The sequence below is a fragment of the Mycteria americana genome, chromosome 1 (genome assembly GCF_035582795.1).
Source record: "Mycteria americana isolate JAX WOST 10 ecotype Jacksonville Zoo and Gardens chromosome 1, USCA_MyAme_1.0, whole genome shotgun sequence".
NCBI classification, from domain to species: domain Eukaryota; kingdom Metazoa; phylum Chordata; class Aves; order Ciconiiformes; family Ciconiidae; genus Mycteria; species Mycteria americana.
In genome coordinates, this window is record NC_134365.1 from 71,836,920 (window position 1) to 71,862,129 (window position 25,210).

At 40.5% G+C, this 25,210-nt stretch overlaps 1 protein-coding gene across 2 annotated transcripts; it reads left to right on the forward strand.

Moving 5' to 3' along the window:
* The first annotated feature begins 766 nt into the window (after positions 1–766).
* Positions 767–9,575, forward strand: MGST1 (microsomal glutathione S-transferase 1). 2 transcript variants are annotated; one of them, XM_075505571.1, is made up of 5 exons: positions 767–938; positions 1,664–1,710; positions 3,171–3,318; positions 5,443–5,537; positions 8,607–9,575. In XM_075505571.1, exons 3-5 carry the CDS (start codon positions 3,193–3,195, stop codon positions 8,851–8,853), a joined length of 468 nt encoding a protein of 155 aa, XP_075361686.1. In that variant the 5' UTR covers positions 767–938; positions 1,664–1,710; positions 3,171–3,192; the 3' UTR covers positions 8,854–9,575. The 2 variants fall into 2 exon arrangements, with proteins under 2 accessions (XP_075361686.1, XP_075361675.1); XM_075505560.1 differs by lacking the exon at positions 1,664–1,710 and having other exon boundaries at positions 807–938; positions 8,607–9,572.
* The last annotated feature ends 15,635 nt before the right edge of the window (positions 9,576–25,210 follow it).

Here is a 25,210-nt window from a genome sequence, read left to right on the forward strand (position 1 = left end):
AACGATGCAGCTTTAAAAATTGTATCCCTTTCTGACTTTGCACACATCTTTAGGATTATTTCTGAAATCTTTACTGGGCACCTGAGTACATTTATCTCTATCTTCTTCAGTCTTGTTTATCATGAGCTGCTTAGTCACAAGCATTGCTCCGGCTATGAGGAGGAGTGCTGTAGAAATTGCATAATTTTCTCTGAAGACGCAGTGGGAAGCTCGGACACCAGGTTTCCTCCTTTCATCACATCCTAGCGTGCCGGTAGAAGTCTGTGGCCAGCCCTGAAGTTCCTTTATTTTCTGTTACACTTTGCAAAGCAACAGGATGCATATCAACCAGAACAGCACTGATGGCTTGGCAACGCAAATATTTTTGGTTTTTTTTCCTTTAGTAAAAGTTCAGATCCACCAAAACAACGCAGGGGCCCAAAGTACTGAGACTTTAGGTGTTTTACATAGTTTTTCTAGTAAGTTTTGAGCCTGCTTGGGAGCTTGTGCAATCGCATGTCTCTAACGAAGCCTGGCTGGGTCATGATCTTTGGTTTCCCTCTGTCTCAAAGTCCAAGCGTGTTCAGACAGGAGGGCTTCTCCTTCCTTGTTTGTCCTGGCTCTTCTTCTTTTCCTCGCACGTAACGTTTGCTGGGGTCTGGGCCTGAACCCTGCCTTTCCTGGGTGAGCCACCGCGGACAAACCCACGGTCTGCCCCCCACGACACCGGCCCCGACCCGGAGGCCGCGGCGGCCCGCGGAGGACAGCGGCTCCGCGTGGGTGGCAGCGGCCGCCAGCCCTCACGGCAAGCCGGGCCGGGACCCGCCTCCGCGCCCGAGGGGGCGAGGCGAGGCGAGGCGGGGCCGGGCCGGGCCCCGGGGCGGGCGGAGGTGCAGTGCCCGGCCGGGAGCAGCGGGGCCCGCCGCGGTGTGCGCACTCTCCGAGGGGACGCGTATGAGGTGCGTGCGGGCTGCGCGATGGCGGCGCCCGCTGCCGGGCGGGAGCGGACGGTCCCCCTGTCCCCCCGTCCCCCCCGCTGCGTTCCGGGCGCGAAAGCCTCCGCGAGCAGCGGTGAGGGGGTGGCCGGGCCGGGGCCGCCCCGCAGAGCGCGGCGGGGTTTCTCCTCAGGGCGTGCGGAAGCCTGTCGCCCCGCGCAGGTGGCGGCCGGGTGTGGTGGGAGGCGGCGCGGGGGGTGGCCCGCCGCCCGCGGCGGTCGGCGGGGGCGGCTCCCCGGGGGTCCGGGCCTGGGCCTGGGCGTGGGCCGGGGCTTTCCTTGTCTTGGGGGTCCGTCCGCCCCGCCGGGAAGTGAAAGCAGCGTGCGCGGAGGCCGGGCTGCGTTGGTAACGCGCGGGGGCCTGGGCGAGGCAGCGGCGCCGGCGGCCGCGCTCTGCTGCGGGACCCGCTTGTTTCGAAAGGGAGTTTGCAGCAGGGCGCAGGGCCTCGCCGGGCGATTGACAGTAGTTTAAGTGTGCTTTGAGCGCATTTTGAAAAGTCGCGTTTTAACAGACAAACAACAAAAGGCCGTCCCAGTGCTAATCTTGCTGATGACAGCTGCACGGTCAGCCAGCACTGGGACCAAGTCACGCGTGATGGGAACGTGAGCATAGCTGTGCTCCCGCCGAGGGCACAGCAGCTGACATACCTTTACCCATTTTCCTTTTAAGACCCTTTACATGGCATCTAGACTTGTGCACTTAGCAGGCCCGGGTTTTGCATTCGCACCACAGAGAGGTATGACATTTGCAGATCGGGCTGTTTGTCATCTTAGTGAGCATATCTCTTCAAACCCTGTGCTGTTTTAGTGTGTGGGGTTCGTTTTGGCTTTTATGCTGGTGTTAAAACGATGAATTCTCTGTTTTCGCTGAGGTTTTGATCTTTGCTTTTCGTGGTGAAGGCAAGGCTTGGGCTTTATGAGAGTTTGGAAAGGCCAACCCTACAAGTAGGGAAAAGGGATAAATGTGGTGTAGTTCCAGCAGGAAGCTCACAGGGACACCAGTGAACAGTTTCTCATGACTTTGCATAGTTCTTGGATATATCCTGACCACTTCCATGCCAGGGATGTTCCTTCAGAGCAATAGTCTTCTACTGCTCTCGTCTGGTCTGGTTTCCCTTGTTTGGCTATAGCTGGCAGTGACTCCGTGCTGAAAGCAAGATGAGAGATTGTTAGACCTGTAATCAAGTTAATAATAATATTAACTTTTTTATTACTATTGTTAAAATGATATCATAGGAAATAATGAACTTAACTATAACAAACAGTAATTTAGTTTGGTCTCGAGTGAAGCTAAGGCATACTAGTTTTATGGATTCCTACTCACTAAGTGCACGATTGAAGCACTTGGTGAGGCAAAAGCCTTGCTCCGTGCAGAGCATAAATTGAATGTGCGAGGGGACATGCTTTTTGTTTCACGTGTATTCAGTCCTCATCACATTCTTAACTTTATGGTGTTGATAAAAGGTACCACCTCCATAGGATTGTGGGTTTGGTATGGTCTCATTGGAAAGAGAGTTCATTAGCTTAAACCTCCCATGATAAAAGCATAAATAGTTCTCTGCTTTTTGTCATTACAACTTAATCTTTGCCCGTGAATCATGCTAAAAGCAATTTTTAAGAACAAGGTCTCAAAGGAGAAAAATGCGTGTTTAACTCAGTTTGATCACAAGTTATTGCTGGTTAGTTTGAAAGCTGAAGTGCAATTATAATTGTGTCATTTTACCAAAAAAAAGGTAGGCAATACTAATTTTCCTCTTTAAACATTATAGTATGTATAGTATGTCATCACACTCTTTCTATCCTGGTAACTGCACAGGGAAATTCACTAGTTCAAATGAATTGGTCTAAAATTGGTCTAATTCCTTGTATTATTTCAAAAGCGTACTGATTTCTGTGACTAAATTTTGTTTCTGCAATTACATTAAATATTTTGGTGGTTTATATTTTGACAGTTTAATAAGCAGATATAATGGAAGTAAAATATTAAATGATAATATAGTTTCTCATCTTAAAGTATTATATTATGCCATTGCGAAAATAAACTGAGGAAAAATAAATTTGTTTGAAAATAAACTTTTCACAGTGGCAAAATTGTGCTGTCATTGCAGCAATGCAAAAAAAAAAAGGCTATTCTGACAACCTTATGTCAGAACTTTGGATTGCTATGATGTTAGCCTAACTTTAATGTTTTTTAAAGGTCGTCAGTGAGAAGTGGAGAAATGGCTAAACTGACCCAGTTAATTGACAATGAAGTGTTCCGGGCTTATGCTACTTATGCAACTATTGTTCTTCTAAAAATGATGCTAATGAGCCTTGTAACAGTGTACTTCAGAATCACAAGAAAGGTAAGAAAGTGGGAATACCGTCTGGTAGAATAGATTGAAATTTGTATTGAAATACAGATATCACAGGTGTTTCTTTTCTTTTACTGGTGCTGTTCTTCTTCCTCCTCCTCTCTCCTCTAATGATATTCTGAGTTTGGCATGCTGGTGCTTTGTTGATCTCTAATGGGCAACGTCTTTAACCTAATTATGAGATAATTATGAGATTGTATCTTACAGTTGCATTTGACTTACTCTACCCTTCTAAAACATTTCTATTATTTTTAAATAAGAATTTTTAATAACTGTAATTTCCATTGTCTTCTGCAGAAAGCTGGTGTCCAGGGTACCCAATTTATAAAGCAAATAAAATGTGATATGGAGCCATGTTACATGAATAACCAACTAGTAGGGTCACAAGAGGGGATACGAAGTGGATTTTTATGCATCTATAACCCTTTCATCCAGTAATTCTAAAGCTCTCTACATTCCCTAATTGTTTTAGCCTTCCCATTGCAGTTAGGTCATTATCTAAAAAAAAATTTAATTTTTTTCTAGAATGAGAGTCAGGCTGAAAATTTACGTGGATTGATGTGTAGGCTAGATAAGTATATGAAATATCCACTGAGGTTTACTAAATAATGCAGAAGCTGCATCTAGCTTAGGAGAGAGTGCTCATGGGAGGCATCGTGTTGTGTTTGCCCTGTTCTTGGTCTTCTCTAGGCATCTGCTCATGGCCACTGTTCGTAACACTCGGTCCTGAGCTGAAAAGAGCCCTGAGTTTGCCCCATATGGCTATTCTTGTGAGATCTGCTTCTGCAAAACAGTGTGTGCTTCAAGGATTTTGTTGCAGTCCTTTGGTTGAAATGCTGCTTTTTGTTCCTGCTGGGTGCAAGAGAATCCAGCTGAACTGTTCTGTTGTTCATGAAGTCCTAATAGCACAGCATTTGAGCTACTGCTGGTTTCTGATAGCTTTCTAGGTCTTTGGCACAGCTGAAGATTGAGTATAGTAGACCACACAGCCTGTCCTGTATGTTCAAAATGGGACCCAGATGTCTGTGTCATAACCTTACTTCCTTTTGCTCTTGCGGAAGCACGTCAGCTGCTGTACTGGTCCTATATGTAGATCCAGTGAAGTCCTGTATTAATGCTCATACCGTATTACGATCCATATGCATGCAGGTGACAATAGGGCCTTCATTAATTGGGAGTACTTGGTTTTCTTATGATGGAGAGTAATATTACAAACAGACAAATTAGTAATGTCATTTTTATTTCCTATTTAATATAAAAAAGTCTTTAAAATGTTCAAAAAAGTGGAGGAAAGCAGTTAGTAGGGCGAGAGAAGGTAAAGTATTGCTGATGCTGATACTGTTAATGTTAACGTGTCTCCAGAATTTTTAGTCGAAGGATATTTCATAGAAAGGGATAAAGACTGCCTCAGAAAGCAATCATGTAGCTGTCCTAAAATCAAAGGGTTTTCTTGACTTAAGCCTGCATAGCCTGAATGGTCTACAGAATGCATGTGTTACCACCTGTCAGCAAGGAGAGATCTACTACAGTCTGCACTAACAGAATTAAATGTTGTTTTCAAATAGTGTCTTACAGTACTTGGAGGTAATAACGGGTCATATAAGTGGAAAAATTTGTACCTAAGAGGAAAGGGAGAAACTTATTTGGTTATAAATGGGGATGGGATGAGTCTCTTGGATGCTGTTGCTGTGTAGACTTCTGAAGAAGGAAGGATCCAAAAGGGCTTTCAGATAATTTGTCAAGAATAGTGAAAAAGAGGCTTAGGCAGTACAGGCAGTAGTTCTACCTTCCAGGTCCTTATGTTCCTTCAGCCCACTGGCATTACTTCAGGCTGAGTATCAGTCATCTGCCATGCTTGTCCATCTTACAAGAAGGCTTTATCTACATGCATAAATTACATTACATTAATTTGTCAGCCCGCAAGCTACATACAGGCTAGGCTCAAGAAAACAGTAATGCAGTGAACAATATATTATTCCCCATGCGTTTAACTTCAGGTAAGTTATGTAAGGTTATAGAGGCATTAATAAAAAGAGTGACCTTTATAGCAAGCTGCCTTGACTAGAAAAAACATTCTGGCTTCTAATGTCTCTTTTGTGTTTATGTTTGAAATAGGCATTTGTCAACCCAGAAGATACAGCATCATTTGGTAAAGGCGAGAGTGCTAAAAAATATCTGCGGACTGATCCAGATGTCGAACGTGTACGCAGGTAATGCATAGGAATCTTCAAAAATTATTTTAAATAGCAGAATAATACTAAATCAAGGAATTAATTTCACCCCTTTCTCTTTGGCAAGCCTGTGCGTGTTTTGCTTTATGTAATAATCTGATACATTAATTTGTCTAAATGAACAAACCAATTCAAACTGTTAGCATGCATACTGAAAATAGTAAGTCATTGTCTGGTTATAATAGCTAACTCCTGGATAGTATCCTGTATGCATGGGGGAAGTGGTGAGAAGATTGTAAAATACGACTGTAAGTTGATTTAGTATGAAGCAGCATACGTTAAGTGCAAATCAGCTTTCTATATAATTTGAACACCAGTTGCAATAGTTGCATCTTTTCCTATTTCCTAAAAGGAAATAACAGGGGGAAGAGGAGTAAAACTATGTTAAAGTCATGGAACTCCAGAGTTGTAATGAGGGTGTTAATCTGGGAAATCGTACTGAGTGGGAGTCAAAGCTGGTGCTCTTTTTGCTGGATTGAATTGAGGTTACTCACTGGTGTGTTGATTGTACAGGAAAGTTGACCAGCCTTCTGGAAGAATGCTATTAATAGTATGTCAGTGTGCAACCTGCGGTGTATGTATTTTGTTTTGCAAGATTCATGGCAGAATGTGAGCTGTATTTCAGTGGGCTAAATGTTGCAGCTTATTTATTTTTATTTAGCTGATGGCAAAATTTTCAGTTACCAAATCATAACTTTAGAGGTGCTGTTTGATACACCTGTGCTAACAAGGAAAGCTTTAATGGAATGCTTTTCATATCATTACTCCTTAGTGAAGCTAACAGTTTATTTGCTATATATATTTTTATACCAAATACTTGAATGGGAATGAACTGTTCTCATTTAAACCACCATTAGGAAAAATCTTGAAAATAAGTATCAGCTCTAATTTCAGAACAGTGCATCCTTGCAAATGTAGATGACTGTGGTTCCACGAAGGCTAGTATATTTCTGTATGTCTCTTCTAGATTAATTTCTCAGAAAGAAGAGTCTAATCTCAGTGGTCTGTAAAGATGCTCTGAACTTTCCTTTTCTCCCCGAGTGGTTCAGGGAGTTTTTAGTTGTTTAATTTGCTGGTTGTTACATAACAATGGGCACTTTTTGGTGAGGAGTAATACCTTTCTATTTGTAAATTCTAAGAGGACAACTAAGTTGATACTAGCTTTATGACCAGGTGCCCTTTTAACTCAAATTGTTACATTAGAGAAATGACAACCACCTCACAGAGTCATTTACACAGATTAGATTTTTAAAACACTGTATTATCAAATCCTGTGTTGCTGTTTTGCAGAGTTGTTCAGACTTCCCCAGACCTAGTAAGTCAGCTTGGTTCTAGTTACTCTATTGGTGTTGCAGCATCCATTTTTTCCTCCCAACCATGGTTCTTAATGGAAGTTTACTGTATTTTCTTTTTGTGATGGTTTTGGCTGGGGTAGAGTTAATTATCTTTAGAGTAGCTAGTATGGGCTATGCTTTAGATTTGTGCTGGAAACAGCGTTGATAATACAGGGTTGTTTTAGTTTTGCTGAGCAGTGCTTACACAGAGTCAAGGCCTTTTCTGCTTCTCACCCCACCCCACCAGCGGGTAGGCTGGGGGTGCACAAGAAGCTGGGAGGGGACACGGCTGGGACAGCTGACCCCGACTGACCACAGGGGTATCCCATACCATATGACATCATGCTCAGCATATAAAGCTGGGGGAGGAAGAAGGAAGGGGGGGACGTTCAGAGTTACGGCGTTTTGTCTTCCCAAGTAACCATTACGCGTGATGGAGCCCTGCTTTCCTGGAGATGGCTGAACACCTGCCTGCCCATGGGAAGCAGTGAATGAATTCCTTGTTTTGCTTTGCTTGCGTGCACGGCTGTTGCTTTACCTATTAAACTGTCTTTATCTCAACCCACGAGATTTCTCACTCTTACCCTTCTGATTCTCTGCCCCATCCCACTGAGCAGGGGAGTGAGCAAGCAGCTGTGTGGTGCTTAGTTGCCAGCTGGGGTTAAACCACGACACTTTTGCAAGCTTCATGGCAACAGATAATGCCACATAGATTTAGCATGGCTTCTCTTCTATATAAGTGACTGGAATTTGTTCTGTTTATGGGTATAGAAAAGACATTACTTCCTTCAGTGTACTTTTTGGGGGGGGGGAAAGAAAACCTGGAGGATATGTTTCCTTGTAATGATAAATGAGTTCAGAAAGCAGCTGCAAAACAGCACCATGTTCTGATTCTAGTTGGCTGTGAAATTTGACATGATTAGTAAGGCTTAGAGGTTGTTTCAATCAGTAAATTTGGCTGGAAGTATAATTTATCTAAAGAGGTAAAGGGAGCAGGGAAGGTTTAGGAAGAGGTGTGAAAGAATACTTCAAGATCTGGAGTTCAGTCTCAACACATTTTTAGTAAATTATATTATAGTTTCAAAATTTCAAACACTTTTCAGCTATTTTAGTGCTTAGTAGTGAAGAAAATGAACCAAAAGCATAACTGTCACACCTGTTAGATGCTCAAAAATAACATTCTTCAAGATGATTGAACTTCATGAAGATTTGATAGAAAGTTTCATATATAGGATATTTCATGTTTTCTTTATGGAGACTACAAACTGAGTTTATGGGATTGGAATAAACCATCTGGGCCCTGAAGTCTAGTACTTGTAGTCACAGTCATCCAGTTAATTAATGTTCAGTTGAGAGAGGCTACAAGAAAATTCCAGCTATCTGTCTTCTTCCCTGCCTTTCCTTGCATTCTTGCACACCCAGGTGCGCTCGTATACCTCATTTAAGTCCCTAATATTACCAAGATCCTGGGGAAAAACTAATACCTTTCATACAGAAGATCAGAAGCTGAAAAATCTGGGGTGCCGCAAGAGAGACCAGGTGAACACGCCAAAATATTTCAGTAGCTGAATCAAGTCCCCACTGCAGAGGAAGCCAGCAGTTGTGTTAGGGCCTTAACAGTAGCATGATCTGAAGATGCTGAAAAATAATGATGCTTGAAGTGGTTTATTCAACAAAATGTAACGCTGTAAAACAACTTTGCTTCTTTCCCCAGAGGCCACCTGAATGACCTTGAAAACATTGTCCCATTTCTTGGCATTGGACTGCTGTATGCTCTTAGTGGCCCTGAGCTGTACACAGCCTTGCTGCATTTCAGGATCTTCGCTGGGGCTAGGATCGCTCACAGTTTTGCGTACTTGATCCCTCTTCCCCAGCCTGGCAGAGGTTTGTCTTGGGCAGCTGGGTATGCAGTGACCATCTCGATGGCATACAAAGTGCTGAAGACGGTGTTGTACCTGTAGCAGAGTCGTAGCTTCTGTGTACCATGCGACATTCTACGCAAAGTTTCCAGTGTATGTTGATGTCTTAAGTGAGCCAGCATGAGTTTTCCATGGTGACTGGAATTCATTTTTTAACAGAGGCTTTTCATTCCTGTTCAGAAATATTTCTTTTTGGAGGAAAAAAAATCCTCCCTATTCCCTATTCATGGACTGCATTGCCAAAATGTTAGATTGAATGTTCCCTTTGTGATTTGTCAAGTGCTTATGATTCTAAACATGCGATGATGCTGTATTGATAGCACGTGTGGTAATTTTCTACAGATGCACTATTTTTGGCTGTAGCTCTGAAGTCTAAATCAATAAAGACAAGAGGAAAAAAAAGCATGTTTGTATTTTTGTTTTCGTTTTGACTCTTCTCACTGTAGCCAGCAAATAGCATGTCGCTATGTATCTGGAAGAGATTCCAATCATACAGTTCTTTGAAGAATGCTTACCTTAATAATAAGATATAACCAGTAACGCTAAGCTTGTTGTAAAAAATCTTTGATGAAATTGTTGTTTTATAATCCACTTTGGGATTAAAAAACCCAAACCATTGCAGCTCCATTTCTCTCAGTTGAATACATTAAAAAGAAAAAAAGTATTTGGGCTAGGCTTTGTTTAGTGACGCTGGTGAAAATTTGAAGTAATTCTTTTTGTTAAGCTACTCCAGACATAGGTTTCATGACTCAATGAAGTGTACACTCTTTGTGGAAGGTTTTTTTTTATTTTTTAATAAATTCAGCATAAAATGAGTGACACTTGCACATGTATATATCAAGTAATTCAGCTGTGAATATATAATTAGTTTGCATGTTATATTCTCAAAAATATGTTGCTGATAGAAAATTTTGCTCTTTGCTTATACCTTTCCATGATGTGTTAGTTTGAAACATTTTCTTTAAAGACTCTTCCTGGTCTTTTTTGTTTTGTTTGGTTTTTTTTGTAGCTGTGTCTTAAATAATAGCACAAGATTTCAAGGAAGAAAAAAAATTACCCAGAAGAGTCTTTATATCCAGTGTGCTGGTCATCGATAAGTTTTAAATGGCAGAAGTCAGAGTGCAACATGTATGGTTTACATTCCTACCCCAGAAGCTGTGCTGCTAAGGGACAGCCCAGAGAGGAGCTGGAGAGTTCTCTCTGCTGCCTCCGTATGCCAAAGGCTTTGCTTTTCTCTCTTTTTGCATGGGAGAAGTGGATGTAGTACCTCAAGGCATGTCACGGGAGGGCCTGCCTGTCTACCCACAGTTGTGAGATGAAGCAGTGGAAGTCCATGCCGTGTTACGTTAGGCTGTAACTGAAAAGGGTAGCAGGAGGAGTCAGGAAGGGTACAGACAGACTGCTTTAATCCAAAGAGGGGAGATTTTTATTGCAATTCAAGGATAGTGTTTAAGTCATGTCTACTAAACAAGAGAAGGGTGGGACTTGAAATCAAGACGTTAATGTTGATTTACCAGAAATTAAATCTAACTAGTGAGTGAAATAACAAAGAGCTGGATCCTCCAGGAGGAGGATGCTTAAGAGAGGAGGATTAAAAGTAGAACATTGGGGAGCTTCAGTTCCTGAGATGGCAGAGTAAGCTCACGTCAACACCACTGGGTTACCAGGGACTCCAACGGGAAACATGAACTTTCATGTTTCTTCTCTGCACATTTTTCTCTGCCACTTCCTACCTGTACTGGTTTCCTCCTATTCCTTCTTTCTCTGCTAGCTTTTCATGGGATCTTGAGACCAGCTAACTTGGATGGTATCATTATAACAAGGTAAGATTGGCCATCAGCTCCTCCTAGCTTGAGAAGGACTAGTGATGGAGGGAGAAGGGGCCAGTCTGGGGCCTTGAGCTGGGGCCCAAACCAATTGTCAGAGTCAACTTGCCAACTCAGATTGATCTGTTTGTGGCTACTCTGCCTCCTTATATCATAATACCAGCATCTAAAGCTGTATTTCCCTCACTTCTTTGCAGCTTGCCTTTTCTTTCTGGCTGCGTGTCTTTCTATCCACTTAAAACAATGGGAAAGTAGCCACCATGCAGAGGGACCCATTTGAAATTCAGCAGCAGGGCGAGTCCTTTCCTTTAGCACCAAAAAGGCTCTTTTGACAAGCCTAGTTGTCATTGCCAGACTTATTCAGGAACAGCATTTTTAACTCCTTTTGCATCAGGCTTCTGTACAGAAATCTCATTCTGAAGAGAAAGACCTGGAGCCTGCCTTTATTTCTGTGATCTTACGTTTGAAACAAAACTAGTTTTAAATCCCTTCCATTTGCTCAGTGGTGTCAAAGCCCTGAACATACACTCGCTATGTGTTGAGAAGTAGAAAAGATAAACGGAAACCCTTAGAAATACCTAGAGTGATTCAATATTATTCTGTGTTTCTCTTGCATTTATTTTAAACCTATATTTTATTTTCCTTTGCTCCCACAAATACCATCTGTGCATCTGGGTGGGGTACGTGCTCAATCTGGGAAATCTGCCTTACCAGTTTCAGTCAAACTCTGACTGCTAGCTCTGTGGAATTGTGTTGGAGTGGTCCTTGTCAAACGGCTCTTGCATTTCTCCAGGCCGTGCCTTAGAGAGCTGTACTGTACCTGTTGTTGTACAGCTGTAAATTTTAAAAGGTTAGCTTATTTTCGGGAGAACCAGTAAAGGAAAAAGAGTGTATTGGTTGAATGTATTACTGAGCTAAACTGAATTTTCACCTTTTAAAACAAGCACATGTGGATTTTGGGCTGCTGTTATCAGGTTCTGTTACAAAATCATTAAATGAAATAACCTGAAACGACTGGCTGTTATCAGCAGGTATGCTGCTTTTGACCTGGTGAAAGTAGAGAAAAGGCTAGTCTGTGAGAGACACACAAAGAGGTCAAAGCAACGTCTTCTAGGCTTCATTTCTGTTCCTTATGTCTGTTAGTCCCACCACTAATCTCAGGCGACTGGAGAAGCTACAAGTTTTCTTCTCTCTGCTAATTATTCCTGGCATTTTATATTCTTACTTCTCCAAAGCATTTTGTGTATCTTTGAAGTGGCTCTAATAGTTGACCATGAGGTATTTTAAAATGCTAGCTGACATATCTTGACCTAGTTAGCTGATTTCATCTCTGGGTGAATTTCATGGGCTGCTTCGTTTTCAGAAGTGTAAACCTGTGAGCAATTCTTTTCGACTCTATGGGTAAATGCTTATGTGGCTTTGGCTGAACTTACTTTGTCCTGGTTTTCATGGCTGCAGACAGATGAACTGAAGGCAGTGAGTTGTTGAGAGGGCTGGTGACTGGCAGAGAGCTCTGAGCTAGGACTTGCCATTTGAGCATGACTTTGCGTCCTGTCACAACAAAGCAGGTGTTTAAAACTATAAATGATACATTAAACGTTTCCTTGAATTTTCAGAAGCAAGTGTATATTTGAACTTCCCTTCCTTCAAGGTATTTATTTCAAGAAGCTGGGTCAATGTTTCTGAAAGTGATGGAGTTGCGTAAGTCACCAAAATACAGGAAGAGAAAAGCTTAGGCTCCTAATTTAAATCACTTTGGGGTTTTGAAAAATTTTCTAGTCACCTGAAGCCTGTTGTGGTCATATACTCCATGCTTAGCTGTGTCTCTTCCTAGTTATTTACAGAAACAAATTCAATATAGATTTTTGGTGGAAAATGCTTGTAACATGTCCTTCCTAAAAGCAAAAAATAAAAAGCAAAACTTCAAAAATACCCTTTTAAAAGTACCTAGAATGTTGTCTGTTATTATTCAAACTAACATGATTTTCATTTCAAGGCTGAAGTTTAGGAAGAACTTTCCTTTTCCAAACCTTGTCCTGCTGACTGAGATGGCACATCAAATGCTCTGTGAGAGGTTGTATTGACATAGATTAATAATACTCTCATGATTAAATACCTCTAGCTGTTGGACACTTAGAAAAATACATCTTTGTGATTCACTTTAAGTGAAGCAAAGCAGTATTAATTAAATACTGATATTCAGACTTTCAAATCTTGATTAGTAACTCCCACTCATAGATTTTGAAGGCTAAAATAGATCATTAGCTCCTTCAGCCTGACCTCTAGTGGAAAATATGCCATGGAATGGCTGCCCTTATGCTGAGGTTAGTTTAATCACAGCATGACTTCCAGAAAGGTGTGTGATCTTTCTTCAGAGACTTTGGGAGACAGGCATTGATCCACTCTTTTCTGTGACATTGTTTTTCTTGGGAATATATGCACACTAAACTTAGTCTTTAAAAACAGCATAGGGTTTTTTTGTTGGCTTTTTTGTTTTTTCTTTTTTTTAATCGAGGCAGTTAAATTCTTGCAGTGCAAGGAGCAATATGAAATATTTTAAACAGGTGCTTTCCTCCTACAAAGCACTCTGCTCTTTACTCCTGTACACTCTTCGAAAAACAAAAATTTAGAGCCCCTTTCCACATGTAAAAAAATACTACTCTTCTGTTTTAAAAGTAGGCGTGAGAAATGTGAGGTATAATGCCTGAAGTTTTTTTCTGTATAATAGTGCTAATTAAGCATTCTTAGGAATATATGTTATGGTGAATATGCACACAGGGGACTGTATTCTGCACAAATGCTTGCAATGTGTGAAGTTGTAACCATGATCCTATGTCATAAATTCTGTAAGTAATACTACAGTGATGTAGGACATCCCTTGCTAGCCTGGAGTGAAGCATCTTGAAGTGGATGCATATAAAAGAGTGGAAAATGACATCTCCAGCACGCTTTCTTCAAAGCCTACTGAGTTGTAATATGGGCAGGGGAATGGTGGCTGACTTCTATTAACTAGTCAGCCTCCATTCCTTGACATAGCATTTCCAAGTACTGACCTGCATGCCAGGTGGCTGCTTTTGCCATGGAAACACATTTAAAAGTAATTTATTTTTATGCATTAAAGGACATTATTTTAGCAGTGGCCAGATAATCTCCACAAGTGAATGCTTTTATATCTAGTTCTTCTTTGCTGGTGGATCCCAGTGTGCATCACCACTGACAGCATCTTTCTTTTATTCTACATCTCATATGTGCTGGTGGACTTTTGAGAGAGCATAAAAAGAGGAAGTTCCAAGAAACCTGTCTTTTTAAAAAAAAAAGAAAAAAAGAAGAGTGTTTGTCTCATGGGTACTGCTTGTCCAGTGAGGGGGAATAAATTCAGAAGGTAGTGTCAGTCCTGCAGAAACAATAAGGAGGGAAAAAAAGAGAGGGAGGACTGAAAGGAGGGAAATACTTTAATGACAGCTTAGCACAGCATCAAGCAGCAAACTGGATGAAGACTAGTAGATGAAGTGTTAGGAGAGAGGCAGGTAGCTTTCTGCTTCTGTGGTTTTGTTTTATAAACCCACTTTACTATCTCTATTTAAAATAAGTTCATTTTTAAGAATGTTTTTCCTTGTGCATCCAGTCATTACATATCTACAAAGAGGATTATAAATACCTCAAATGAGAATGGAGATGACCCATGGGCTGAGTCAACTCGGTAGCTAATTCTGTTTAATCAGTTGCCTCTTAAGGCACTTATGGCCCACACAGACCACTGCTGTGGGAGGTAGGAGTTGGCGTTGTGTGACTATGAAGAATAGCCTGTGAAACTGCCCCAAAAATGGCATCACACCTACAGCATTGGAGAGGATGATTTTTTTTTTTTTTTTTTTTTTTTGCATGGAAAGTCATATATGACACTTGTTTTCAAATTCATGGAAAAGTATCCCTTTTCACTGCAATACATTCATGGAAATCAGACAGGACCTTCAGAGCAAGGGTGAGTTTGTCTTGGAGCTGGGCAGAAAGGGTTCAGCTCTGTAGGTTGTCCCACATTTCTTGGAAGAATTTCTGAGCTTCGTCTCTTTAACCCTCACTTTAGAGAGGAGCTGTAGGGATTGGTGTACATGGAATTGCCACAGAAGTGCTCAAAAGAGACCTCTATATAATTGCTATAAAGGTAGAACTTAATCTGCTTCCTCTTTTGATAGAAAGTGGCACTAAAATCTCAGTTTTCCTTAACGAGCCTGCAGTTACGTTCTAGCATGCATGACTGTCTCATTTTTGTAATACTGGGTAGCTATACAACACAAAGTTGTTTACCAAGGCATTTTCACGTCAAACCTGTGAGCAGGTGTGGTCCATCTTACAGGCTGCATTTCTCAGAGAGCGGGGCTGGCAACTTAGTACTCTTCATGTGGGTGTCCCTTCTGTACTCCTAAAGGGGTGTTTTTGTAAGAAAGACCCAGTTTGTTCCAAATACAGATACTCCTTGGTACTAAAGTTAGCTGGGACCATGTAGCTCGTGCTACTCAGCTCTTCTGGTGTCTCTCCAGCAATGTGGAGTTTGCTATTGATCTCTCCTTGTCTTCAGCTGGAAGAAGGGTCCAGTGCTACTGATCTGCCTTGTTTGCTGGCAGATAGCTTCCAAATATTCCCCTAATATTTCATGATGATTATGATGAAATGTTCATTGCTAATATAAGTGATAAGCACTAAATCTTATCGTTTGCTCATTGGGTGAGTTTTTGGCAGTTTTGTCAAACTGGAATTTAGTTTCTGTTGATGCGCAGCCCTCGGTTGGAGTTTGATACACCTGTGTACTTTCAAGGTAAATGAAGTTAGTTCTGCTCGTCCTCTTGGTCTTCCTCAGGATTGTTCTGCAAGTGAAAGCTGGGGCGCAGTTTCCTTCTTTGTGTCTGGGGTTCTGTGGCAGAGTTGTTTGTTTATGGCTCTTCCATTTAGATTCAGTTCATTTTGAGGAACCTGACTTTCTTCAGACAAATCGAATTTACTTAAAAGAATGACTGTTAGCTCTCCTTTCGCTTTGCTTCATCTTTCTGCTTTGCCCAAATGGAGTTTAGTGTTAAGTATGTTACCAATGTAAGTGTCTATATGTTCGAAAATAATCACATGGGCAGACTTTTCCCTGTCTTTAATTTTGGTCTTCCCTTCAACCTTTCTTCCCTCCTGATGAGAAAGGAGCGATCCTCTCAGATCCGTAGGCATGGCAGCAGGTTTTTCCCGCCCCTGCTCGGTCTTAATTTCGTGCGTGGTACCACTAGATGTCCCTCTTTGGCTTTTTTAGTAGGTTTCAGGACTGGGCCTGTGGAGAATAAAGTAGCTGTGCTCTGCATCTCTGGCAGATTGAGTTGTAGGGGGGAAATATTTTGCTAGCTTTAAAGAAGGAATTTATAATGGATATTAAGACAAAATAGTGTCTCTGTACAGTAAACTTGTACTAAAAAAAACTTTATGGAAAAAGTGACCTTTGTGAATACAGAATATTTAACCTGTGGCTGAAGTGTTAGAATGTTTTGTTTTGTTCTGTTTTGCTTTTTTAAATTAATAAGGCACCAAGTAACTGCAACATCTGAATTCTTCTACTGAGGTTCCTAGAGAACGATGCAATTTATATTTTAATCGTCTGCTATTGTTTTTGATAAGTAAATACATTTTATGATTTGTATTTAGCAGTAGTGTAATCTGAACGGGACTGAGGCTGTTCAAAAACTTGAAGTGAGTAAAGAAGCAGAAATAAAACTCACAAGCTGTGTCTGTCTGCCACAATATACAGAGGAGAGACTCAGCACAAATAGTTTACTTGAAAGTATCTTGATAGTTACAGAATTCAATTTGGGAATTTAAAGGTGCTGTAAAAAAATGTTGCTTGTATTTATACAAAACTGGGATGCCCTATAAAGCAATGTGTGCACAGCAGATTTACTTGTCACACGAAATGCCAGGAAAGTGGTGGGGGGCATCTTTGAGTGATCCACTTGGCACAGAGGTGGAGTACAGTGTCAGCATAATGAATAGGACTTTGCTTGGTGGATGGAAAATATTTTAAATTGAGTTTTTATTTAATGGATTTGAACTTTTCATGCCCAATTACCTTTTTGCTGAAAGAGAACAATAATAATAATAATAATAAAGTGCAAAGGTTCAGTTTCACTCTAGAAATGGGGAAATGTGCTTGGAGAGCTGTCAAAAGGCACAGTCAGATCTCAGGAGCGTGCAGCAAGGTAGCTAATGCTCTGGAGCGGATGTCCATCAATTCTTTTGTGGCTTTATATGTCCTTGTCAATGGTAATGTGACAGAATGGGATGAGTCATGTACGGGGACGGATAGCAACAAAGAGTTGGTTAAGGTCAGAGAAAGTATGTCCTTGCAAGGGGGTTTATATGATTTTCTTAATTTGTCCAGTTAGGTCTTACAGGTGCACGAATTATGGAGGAACCCACCCTGCAAAGTGAAGCTAACAGGATTTAGGGCAACTATTCCAGGATATATAGAAGTAAATCCTTCCCACAGAAAGCTTAATCCATCCTACAGCAGAAATGTAAGAAGGATGAAGAAAAGCAACAATCCCTATTAAATTCTATGGGTCTTTTCCTTCTGAAATAATAATCTGTTCTCAGTGAACTTCCACTGTAGGAATTTTTAACGCCGGGCACATGTACATCTATGAAGAGAAGCTTAGCCTAGATTTGTTGAACTGTACTAAGTAAAAGTGTACTTTTAAGAGTGTATGTAATGAGAGAGGACACATCTGTATGTTATTTATTTAGTTCTCAACGCTATGATATCTGGGTTACAATATATTGACTACAGACCTAATTCAGAGACCAGTGCATTGAATGGAAAAGTTCCCACTGACTTTCACAGGCTTTGTATCTAGACAAGTAGTCTCTATCATATTCCATTCATTTAATTAAGTATGTGCAGAATACGGTCTGCACTAAAATATTTACTGCAAGCAACAGTGTCCAGATAAAATACTATATTTTGTAGAATTTCAGAGGAAAAAACTGTCAGGTAGGTGCCACCCTACTTCAGCTTTAACTCTGCCGTAACTACCACTAGCAGTGGCTGGTCCATTGTTTACACATTCTTGATCACAGCAAGAGCTTTATTGATGGTTGGCCTTTGACTTGGCGTTACTGATGGCTCATATGGTGCAATCCTCAGCAGGGGACATAAGAGAGCACCACTTTAAAATGGATCCTGCTGGCCATGTGGTGCTGTTTTGTTCTGTACACTGCTAAAAGGGCCACTGTCAACTTGAAATCTAGTCAATTAAAAACAAACACGCTAATAGGAGCTTCATGTCCCCAAGTCCTTTTGCCAGTTTCTGTGGGATTGCAATCAAGAGTATCCTATTTTTAACCATGTTTTTCTCATTCTCGTTGGTGGCTTTGTGTGTGTGTCCCTGAAAGTATAAACCATGCTAAAGAAGGTACTGGCTACTTCACTGACATGGAAATGAAAGAGGGAATATGACTAAACCCAAAGCACACAAAGTAAATAATCCAAATACACATTTGCTTTGTGTATTTCACAAAGTAAGAATAAAAGGTATTTTTCCTCTAACTCTTTCAGTTACTAAGAATTTTGACTGAATATTTAAATGGAATGAGCTTAGCAGTAGAACAGACAAACTGAGTGTTTTTTATGGCAACCTCTAAAAATAGTAATTTTAAAAATTGAATAAAGTTTGTTAGATCTGAATAAACATTTTTAAAATACTTTTTGAAACAAACTGAAAAAAATAATTAAAATTGCTCTGATTGGAAAAATCAAAATATTTTGTTTTGTAAAACACTACAGTTAATTATTTTTACAATGAACACAATGGATTGTCTATGCCCTTACCTACAGATAACATTTAACTATGCTTATACAAACTTCTCTTTATCTAGAACCACCCCCTCTGAATTAATAGTTCCAACAGTGCTTAAAATTGGAGTCTGGAGCTGCTCAAGCAGGTCTGTGTTTGGTCACACAGTGCGCTATGTACTGGGGAATGCTGTGGAGGCCAGACAGGGCTCATCATTAGGAGACTGGTTCTAGAGGCATTGAAGATCATCAGTTTCTGTGGACTGCAGGGCAAATTGGTGGCTTTCAGCACTTTAGCTTGGGTGTATAGGTTCAGGTCAGAACTATTGATTTGGGATATTGAAAGACTCTTGGGATGTTTTCTGTTCAGAGCACTGGATGGCTTCTAGAGAGCTACCCCAGCACCAGCGACAAAAGCAATGCAACTTGTGGACAACACGTATCACATCCACTGAAGACCAGGGACTAACTGACCATTGAGATACCAATACAGAAGATACTGATGTCAGTCATGTATTGAGAGGCCCATCACACAACTGAAATTGTTTTTCAGCTGCTAATATAACTGCTGTTTCTCTTTAAGTTTGATTATGAATTTTCTCCCTCTTCTGTTTTGAAGTATTAAAGTGAGACTAGCAAACATACCAGAGAGTGATCTGAGATCCTCATATTCTCCAAGGTCTCTGTGCTGTCAGTGGACTTGGTGTTGGCAATAGAAAGTCCATTGCAGCCCTGGCAGGGCCAGTTGATGGAGTGGTTAATGATGCAACACTTTTTTTAGTAATGTGTCTCATTTGGACACCACAGCACATCCTGTTTGTATTTCATCTCCTTTCCCTGGTACTTTATCTATGTCCACTACTCTTGCGTTTTGACCCAAGGGACTTTTATTTTAATCATTTGCTCTTCCTACCTGAACTTTCTTGTACATACTTAATATTACTTTACTTGGGACTTGAACATATGGAACAGATATTTTTAATTCTCCCAGTTAACGCTTGATTGCTTAAAAGATATATTTTTCTACTTTCAAAGAAAGCATTTAAAATCTCCTATATTCTCACTTTCTACCCAGAAAGATGTTTAGTGCTGACCAGGAATGCATACAAAGTGAAACTCCCTTGATTTTTTTTTTCCCCTAGCAGGATAGTAGCTGACTTTAGTGAATGAAGAAGCCTTATCCAGTGGGGACTCGATGTTTCTTTGCAGGCATGTGGGCTCATTCAGCCCACTCATGGACCTGTTTTATGTAGTTATATTAGGGAGACACCAAATGTTGGCAGATAGGTTTTATTAACAGGGCCTTGGTACTGTGAGAATCTGGTTACAGATAGCTCTGACCAAGAGTAGCAGTTGCTTGCTTCTGCTCATAAAAACTAAGAGTTTTATAACTGGAGCACCAAAAGGCCTGTATTCTATCCTGATCTTATTTTTGACCAAGTCAGGTAAAATATCTCTACCTCTGTTTCCAGTCTCCTGGAAAACTTGTATTAATGAAAGAATTGAAGCTTAAACAAATACTAACTACTGAAATTGCCTGTATACAAGTTGTCTGAGTCGTGGATCACGCACACACACTCACACAGTCTCAGGCATAAATGTTCAGCTGTAAGGCAAGAGAAGAAGAGACATAGAGACAAAAGGCAAAGGGCCAAAGAAAAAAGTAAAGCAATGTGATACCTTGGACTTGGAATTAGAAAACCTGTTCTACTGTTGACATGTGACATGAGCTGGGCCACCTCTTTTTGCTTTGATTTTGTCACCTTTATTTTTGCTACTTTGAGCAAGGGACTGTATCTTATTACCAGTGAGATTTGTACAGAACCTAGAATAACAGGATCACGTTTCTGATGGAAGTTGCAATTTTAATTTGTTGCTATAGGTGGTACTGTAATATTAATACATAATATTAAAGAAAGAAGAGGAAATAATAAAAAGGCGAGAACAATCAATAGAAAGAATGGTAGCAAACAAATGCCGATGTTTCATACTGTCTAAGGAGAGTTCCAGCTGAGGCGGTTTTTAAGCTTGAAGGGGATATGGTGACATTCATGTGGTGGCTTTTGAATGGAATAGTGCAAGTCTGTTAGATACTTACTCTGTTTTCAGATCTCTTCCACCAAACCTCACAGAGCCATGGCTAGACCACACCCTGCTCCTTTCTCCTCCCCGATAATTGTCTGTGATAAAAACCTGAGCACCTTACAAAAAGGTTGTTCCAAGATGACCAGGAAGTCTTGAGATAAGACATGAAAGTTAGAAGATACTTTTCAAAATGAAGAAGGTTCTTGATATAGGCAGCCAAGAAAAGTTTGAATGGAGTCTCATCCATAAGACAAGACTTAATCTCTACAGTCTTCTCCAGCCTCATCTTGAACAGGTTTCCCTGTCACTTAGCTTTTCTAGGCTGTGTTTTTTTACTTACAGAGAAGTACTACTTAGTTTTCTTTCGTTTTATAGTATTGCTGTTTTAAAGTCTATGTAGTGGTTAGATAGTCCAGAGAGGAACGGAAACATAGTAAGACTTGTGCAAAAGTCCCTTCTGAGAGAGTTCTGTAGATCTCCCACTTCAAATTATTCTTTCTGATACATGTTACTTTGGCCAGAAGTGTGAATGTCAGTATCAAGCTCTCCAGCTTTTCCTTGGTTACTAAATTTGGGAATGCAGTAACATAAATCAGTATTCAAGGCAGCTGGATTTTCTCAAAGCTGCTATTCTGACAGGATAATGCTTACTGATCTTCTATAGTGGCATCCATAATAACACATTCTCAAAGAACAGTTACTGTACAATAAAGGTGATTCTTTAGGCTGTTGAGGTCAGCATGGGTCTCCTGGCTTGTCCTACAACCTCAGTGTTTAGAGTTCTCACATACTGTACAGGCTGTGAGTTGCAAGAGAACAAAGGATAAATGTGTGTCTTTAGGACTTTAGAAAGACTTAGAAGGGTTACAGGACTTAGATGTTATCAGCAGACATGCTTTGTAGAAGTATCTAGTTCATTTTTATAGTACTCTCCTGTACCTTGAAGGACATGTGGACTCTTTTCTGTAAGATAAAAAATGTTGGGTGGGGGGTTGAAAGCAATTAGGTTTTTAGCATGTCAAGGAAGATACCTGAAGTAAAAATACATAACATATAGAATCATAAAGTATTTCAGGCTGGAAGGGACCTCTGGAGATCATCTCATCCAACCCGCCTGCTCGAAGCAGGTCCAATTAGGTCAGCTAGCTCAGGGCCTTGTCCAGCTGAGTCTCGAACACCTGCAAGGGTGGAGATTCCACAACTTTTCTCAGCAACCAGAAAGGTTAGTTACTGAAGTCTTGTTATCAAAAGTTAGTTACCGAAGTTTTTAAAAAATAGTGTAACCGTGTCCTAACACTTGTAGTGGGGATGACCAAAATATAGAGGCACTGCTGTGCATCTGTAATGGAGGAGGCAGAAGGTGGCAGGGGGAAAAGCCAGTGACGTTCTTGAGGCTTAAGGCCCTATCTTGCACATTTGAGATGTATTGCTGTGAGACGGAGAGCTACGGTCCTTGTAATGCCTCTTCGGTGCCACACCATGGAGGTATGGGAGTCGCCTGTAGGGGAGGCTTGTAAAGAGAGGGTCCAAAGGAACAGAATTAATTTCTGATGAATTTGTGCTAAGCCATGCATAGGGAAGACAAGGATGTAGGTTCAGGTCCCAGCTAAACCACAGCCTTGTGTTCCCTTAGACCAGTAATTTGGAACCTGATCTGGAAACCGTCGGTTACTTGGAGATTCACTACTTAATTGGAGTAAGCCTTAAATCTTCCCTGCACCTCATTCTTATTTGGTAAAACACAGATGGTGAAGCCTTTACCTATTTTGCTTATCTACGTCACAGGATCTTTGGGACAGATACCATTGCTAATTATACAGTAGTTCCCCTGCATGCTACCATAACATTAATAATAATAATAACAACCATCTTTCAGTATGCAATTACACATTTCAGTGTAGACAAAATGTTATAGAGAAGGTATTCCACAGTGTAAAATGTTTATTGTATAATCGGAAAGGTCTTCCTTTGTGTGGCATGTGTGGTTTTTCAGATATAGTTATGTTTACTCAGTACTACCTAAGAAATATATTTTAACCTTCCCCCTCAAAATATATTCCACTGCATCACTATAATATCCTTGTGAAACAAACATTTGGATTTTTTTAACAACCAAAACCGTCATTTCACAAGGCCTTATACAAATGGGAAACGTAGTTAAGATTTATTTATTATGTAAAAGGCAGAGATTATTATGTTTATTACTTTTAAATTGCACAATGCTTTTACATTAGGATCAATTTTAGAACACAGGATTAGCTGCTATAACTACTGGCAGTTTCGGTGCCTTATTACCTTCTATTATATTCTGAAGTAATTTTCATTTATTTAATTTAAACTTCTGTCATTCTGCTTTTTCAAGCCTTAATGTCTCAGTTTCTAAAAATCCAGTTGGTGTTTTCTATCTCCGCTGCTAAAGAAGTGCTGTTATTAAGTGATTCGATGGCTTGTTTAGTCCCTTGACTATTCCAAGGCTCACTTTGCTTAATTTAACTACTGTACTCGCCTGCTCCCTCTCTCCTCCCCCCCGCCCCTTTTTTGTTCTTAATTGTTTTCAGAGTACTCAACTTCCTGTGGGGAATCAGTCGGCATGCCAGACTTCAAAGCACTTGTTACAGTAGACCAATTTGGCAATATGCTAATTTAAGCCTATTTTTATATCTTTCTACGTTGTTTCTACGCAAACAAAGACCATTTTGGACATTAGCGAAAGAGCGAGGTCTTTGGAGGCTTTTTATTGCCTCAGATCTTATTGGGGGAAAAAAGAGAGTGACTCTTAGCCGTTGGAGATGGAAAATACCTGTAGGGTCTCATTTGATACATCCTTCTCTTAATTACTCACGCCGTTTTATTTGCTTTGTCCGATCCGGTCCTGGTCCTTCAAGTGAATCCACATACATTGGACGTGGATTGGCTTTAAATCAGGGTAACTGGGTACAGCTCTTCCTGTATGATGGTGAGATGTGGGGCCTCAGCTGTGCAAATCGTTACGGGTTCACAGAACGAAAATATGTGAAAACTAAGGAACGCCTCATTAGACAGTTTGGACCTCTGAAATTTCCAAGAACAGTGAAACAGGTTGAATCTGTGAAGTTTTTAAGTGTGCTGGGCAAAAACATTGCATCTATAATTACATGCACATTTACTGACACTATACAATTTAAGCTATCAGGCACCTGACAGGTGAATCTAGGAGATGCATATGAAAATTAAGTACAAATTTATCCACACACACAGTTGCATGACTGAACTGGTTAGAAGGATCATTGATTCATGTTCCTTCATGGATGAAGTTACAGAGCGGTTTGGGCATAATCCAAGTAAGATTTTATGTATTTTACTTTAACATCACACATCATCTCAGCAAAGTCAACGAGGTCATAGTTCCAGCTTCATCCATATTGCCTGTGCGCATCTCTGAGTCGTCTATCTTTAAAGATTTGGTCTGGATCCATCACAAAGCTATGATTAGTGCTATTTCTGTTAAAGTAACGAGAGCACACAATTTGCTGCCAGCTTTGTGCTTCATTCTGGTTGTAGGGTAGAGGATAAATGATCTGGCAGGAAGTATATTGGGACGATTTTTTGAATGAATCTGAACTGGCAAGACATTTCATTTTGGGTCTGGAGAGCACAGCATTTTTGTTATGTTATTAGGGGTCAGTGTCTTGTAGAACCATGACCTTGGATTTATCACCTGCTTATAGTTAGGGATGTTTAGCTTTTCAGTGGGATTATTTGATGATAGAGACAGAAATCCAGACCAGATTCTGTAAGTCTTCAGTGGCATCAGAATCTCGTTCAAGGCCGTTATTAGCTTTGTGTTTAGTAATCGATGCGTTTGCAGTTCTTGATTATGGTAATTTCATTAGTGATACTGTTCCAAAATGGCACGGGTTGATTTTTTGCAAGGAGATTCTTGTACACAAGGAAACGACAGGAATTCTTTTATTCTCATATTCATTTTTCATCATCAAACCGAGGAATGCATTTTCAAAATGCTCTCTCCATTTAAGAAGGCACTTCTGTGCTGGAGGACTTCAGACATGAATGGAGAGGCTATTGTGTTAGCAGAGGCTGACAGCAGAGGCTGCGTGCTTCTAAAGGGCACAGACAGGTCATATTATGAAGAGTTATCAGGAATCTCTTACATGTAACATATAATTTTTATTTGAGAAGATGGTGAGCATGAACTCAGTGTAGAGTGCTGGCACAAGGACCCTTATGCGAAGGCTACGAAGTGAATTCCTGCATCACCTTCTTTCTACAGAGGGAGCACTGTGCAAATCCTGAAAAGGCCAATGTGAAGACTATGTCTGAAGATTGTCCAGCTACTAGCTGAATAATTATCTTGATCTTGTGGCCCGAGATCATATTAAGTTCTTAGGGACTTCCATAAACTAAGTCTGAGGTCTGGCCCTTTGGAGAGTCTGACCTATTGCTGTGATTAGTAATGCTGCCTTTTTGGATGGGTGTGAACTAAAGGTGGGTCTTTTGGTTCACAGTCTCAGTTGAAAAATGGAAACAAATGTTGGTTAATTACCAAATGGAATTTTATTTGGGGTTTCCTACTATAACAGAAAAATTAGAGACATGTAACCTGTAGTTTGCTTTTTTTTTTTTAAATGGAATTTAACTCCTTCAGTTCTTATAAGAAATAATAAAT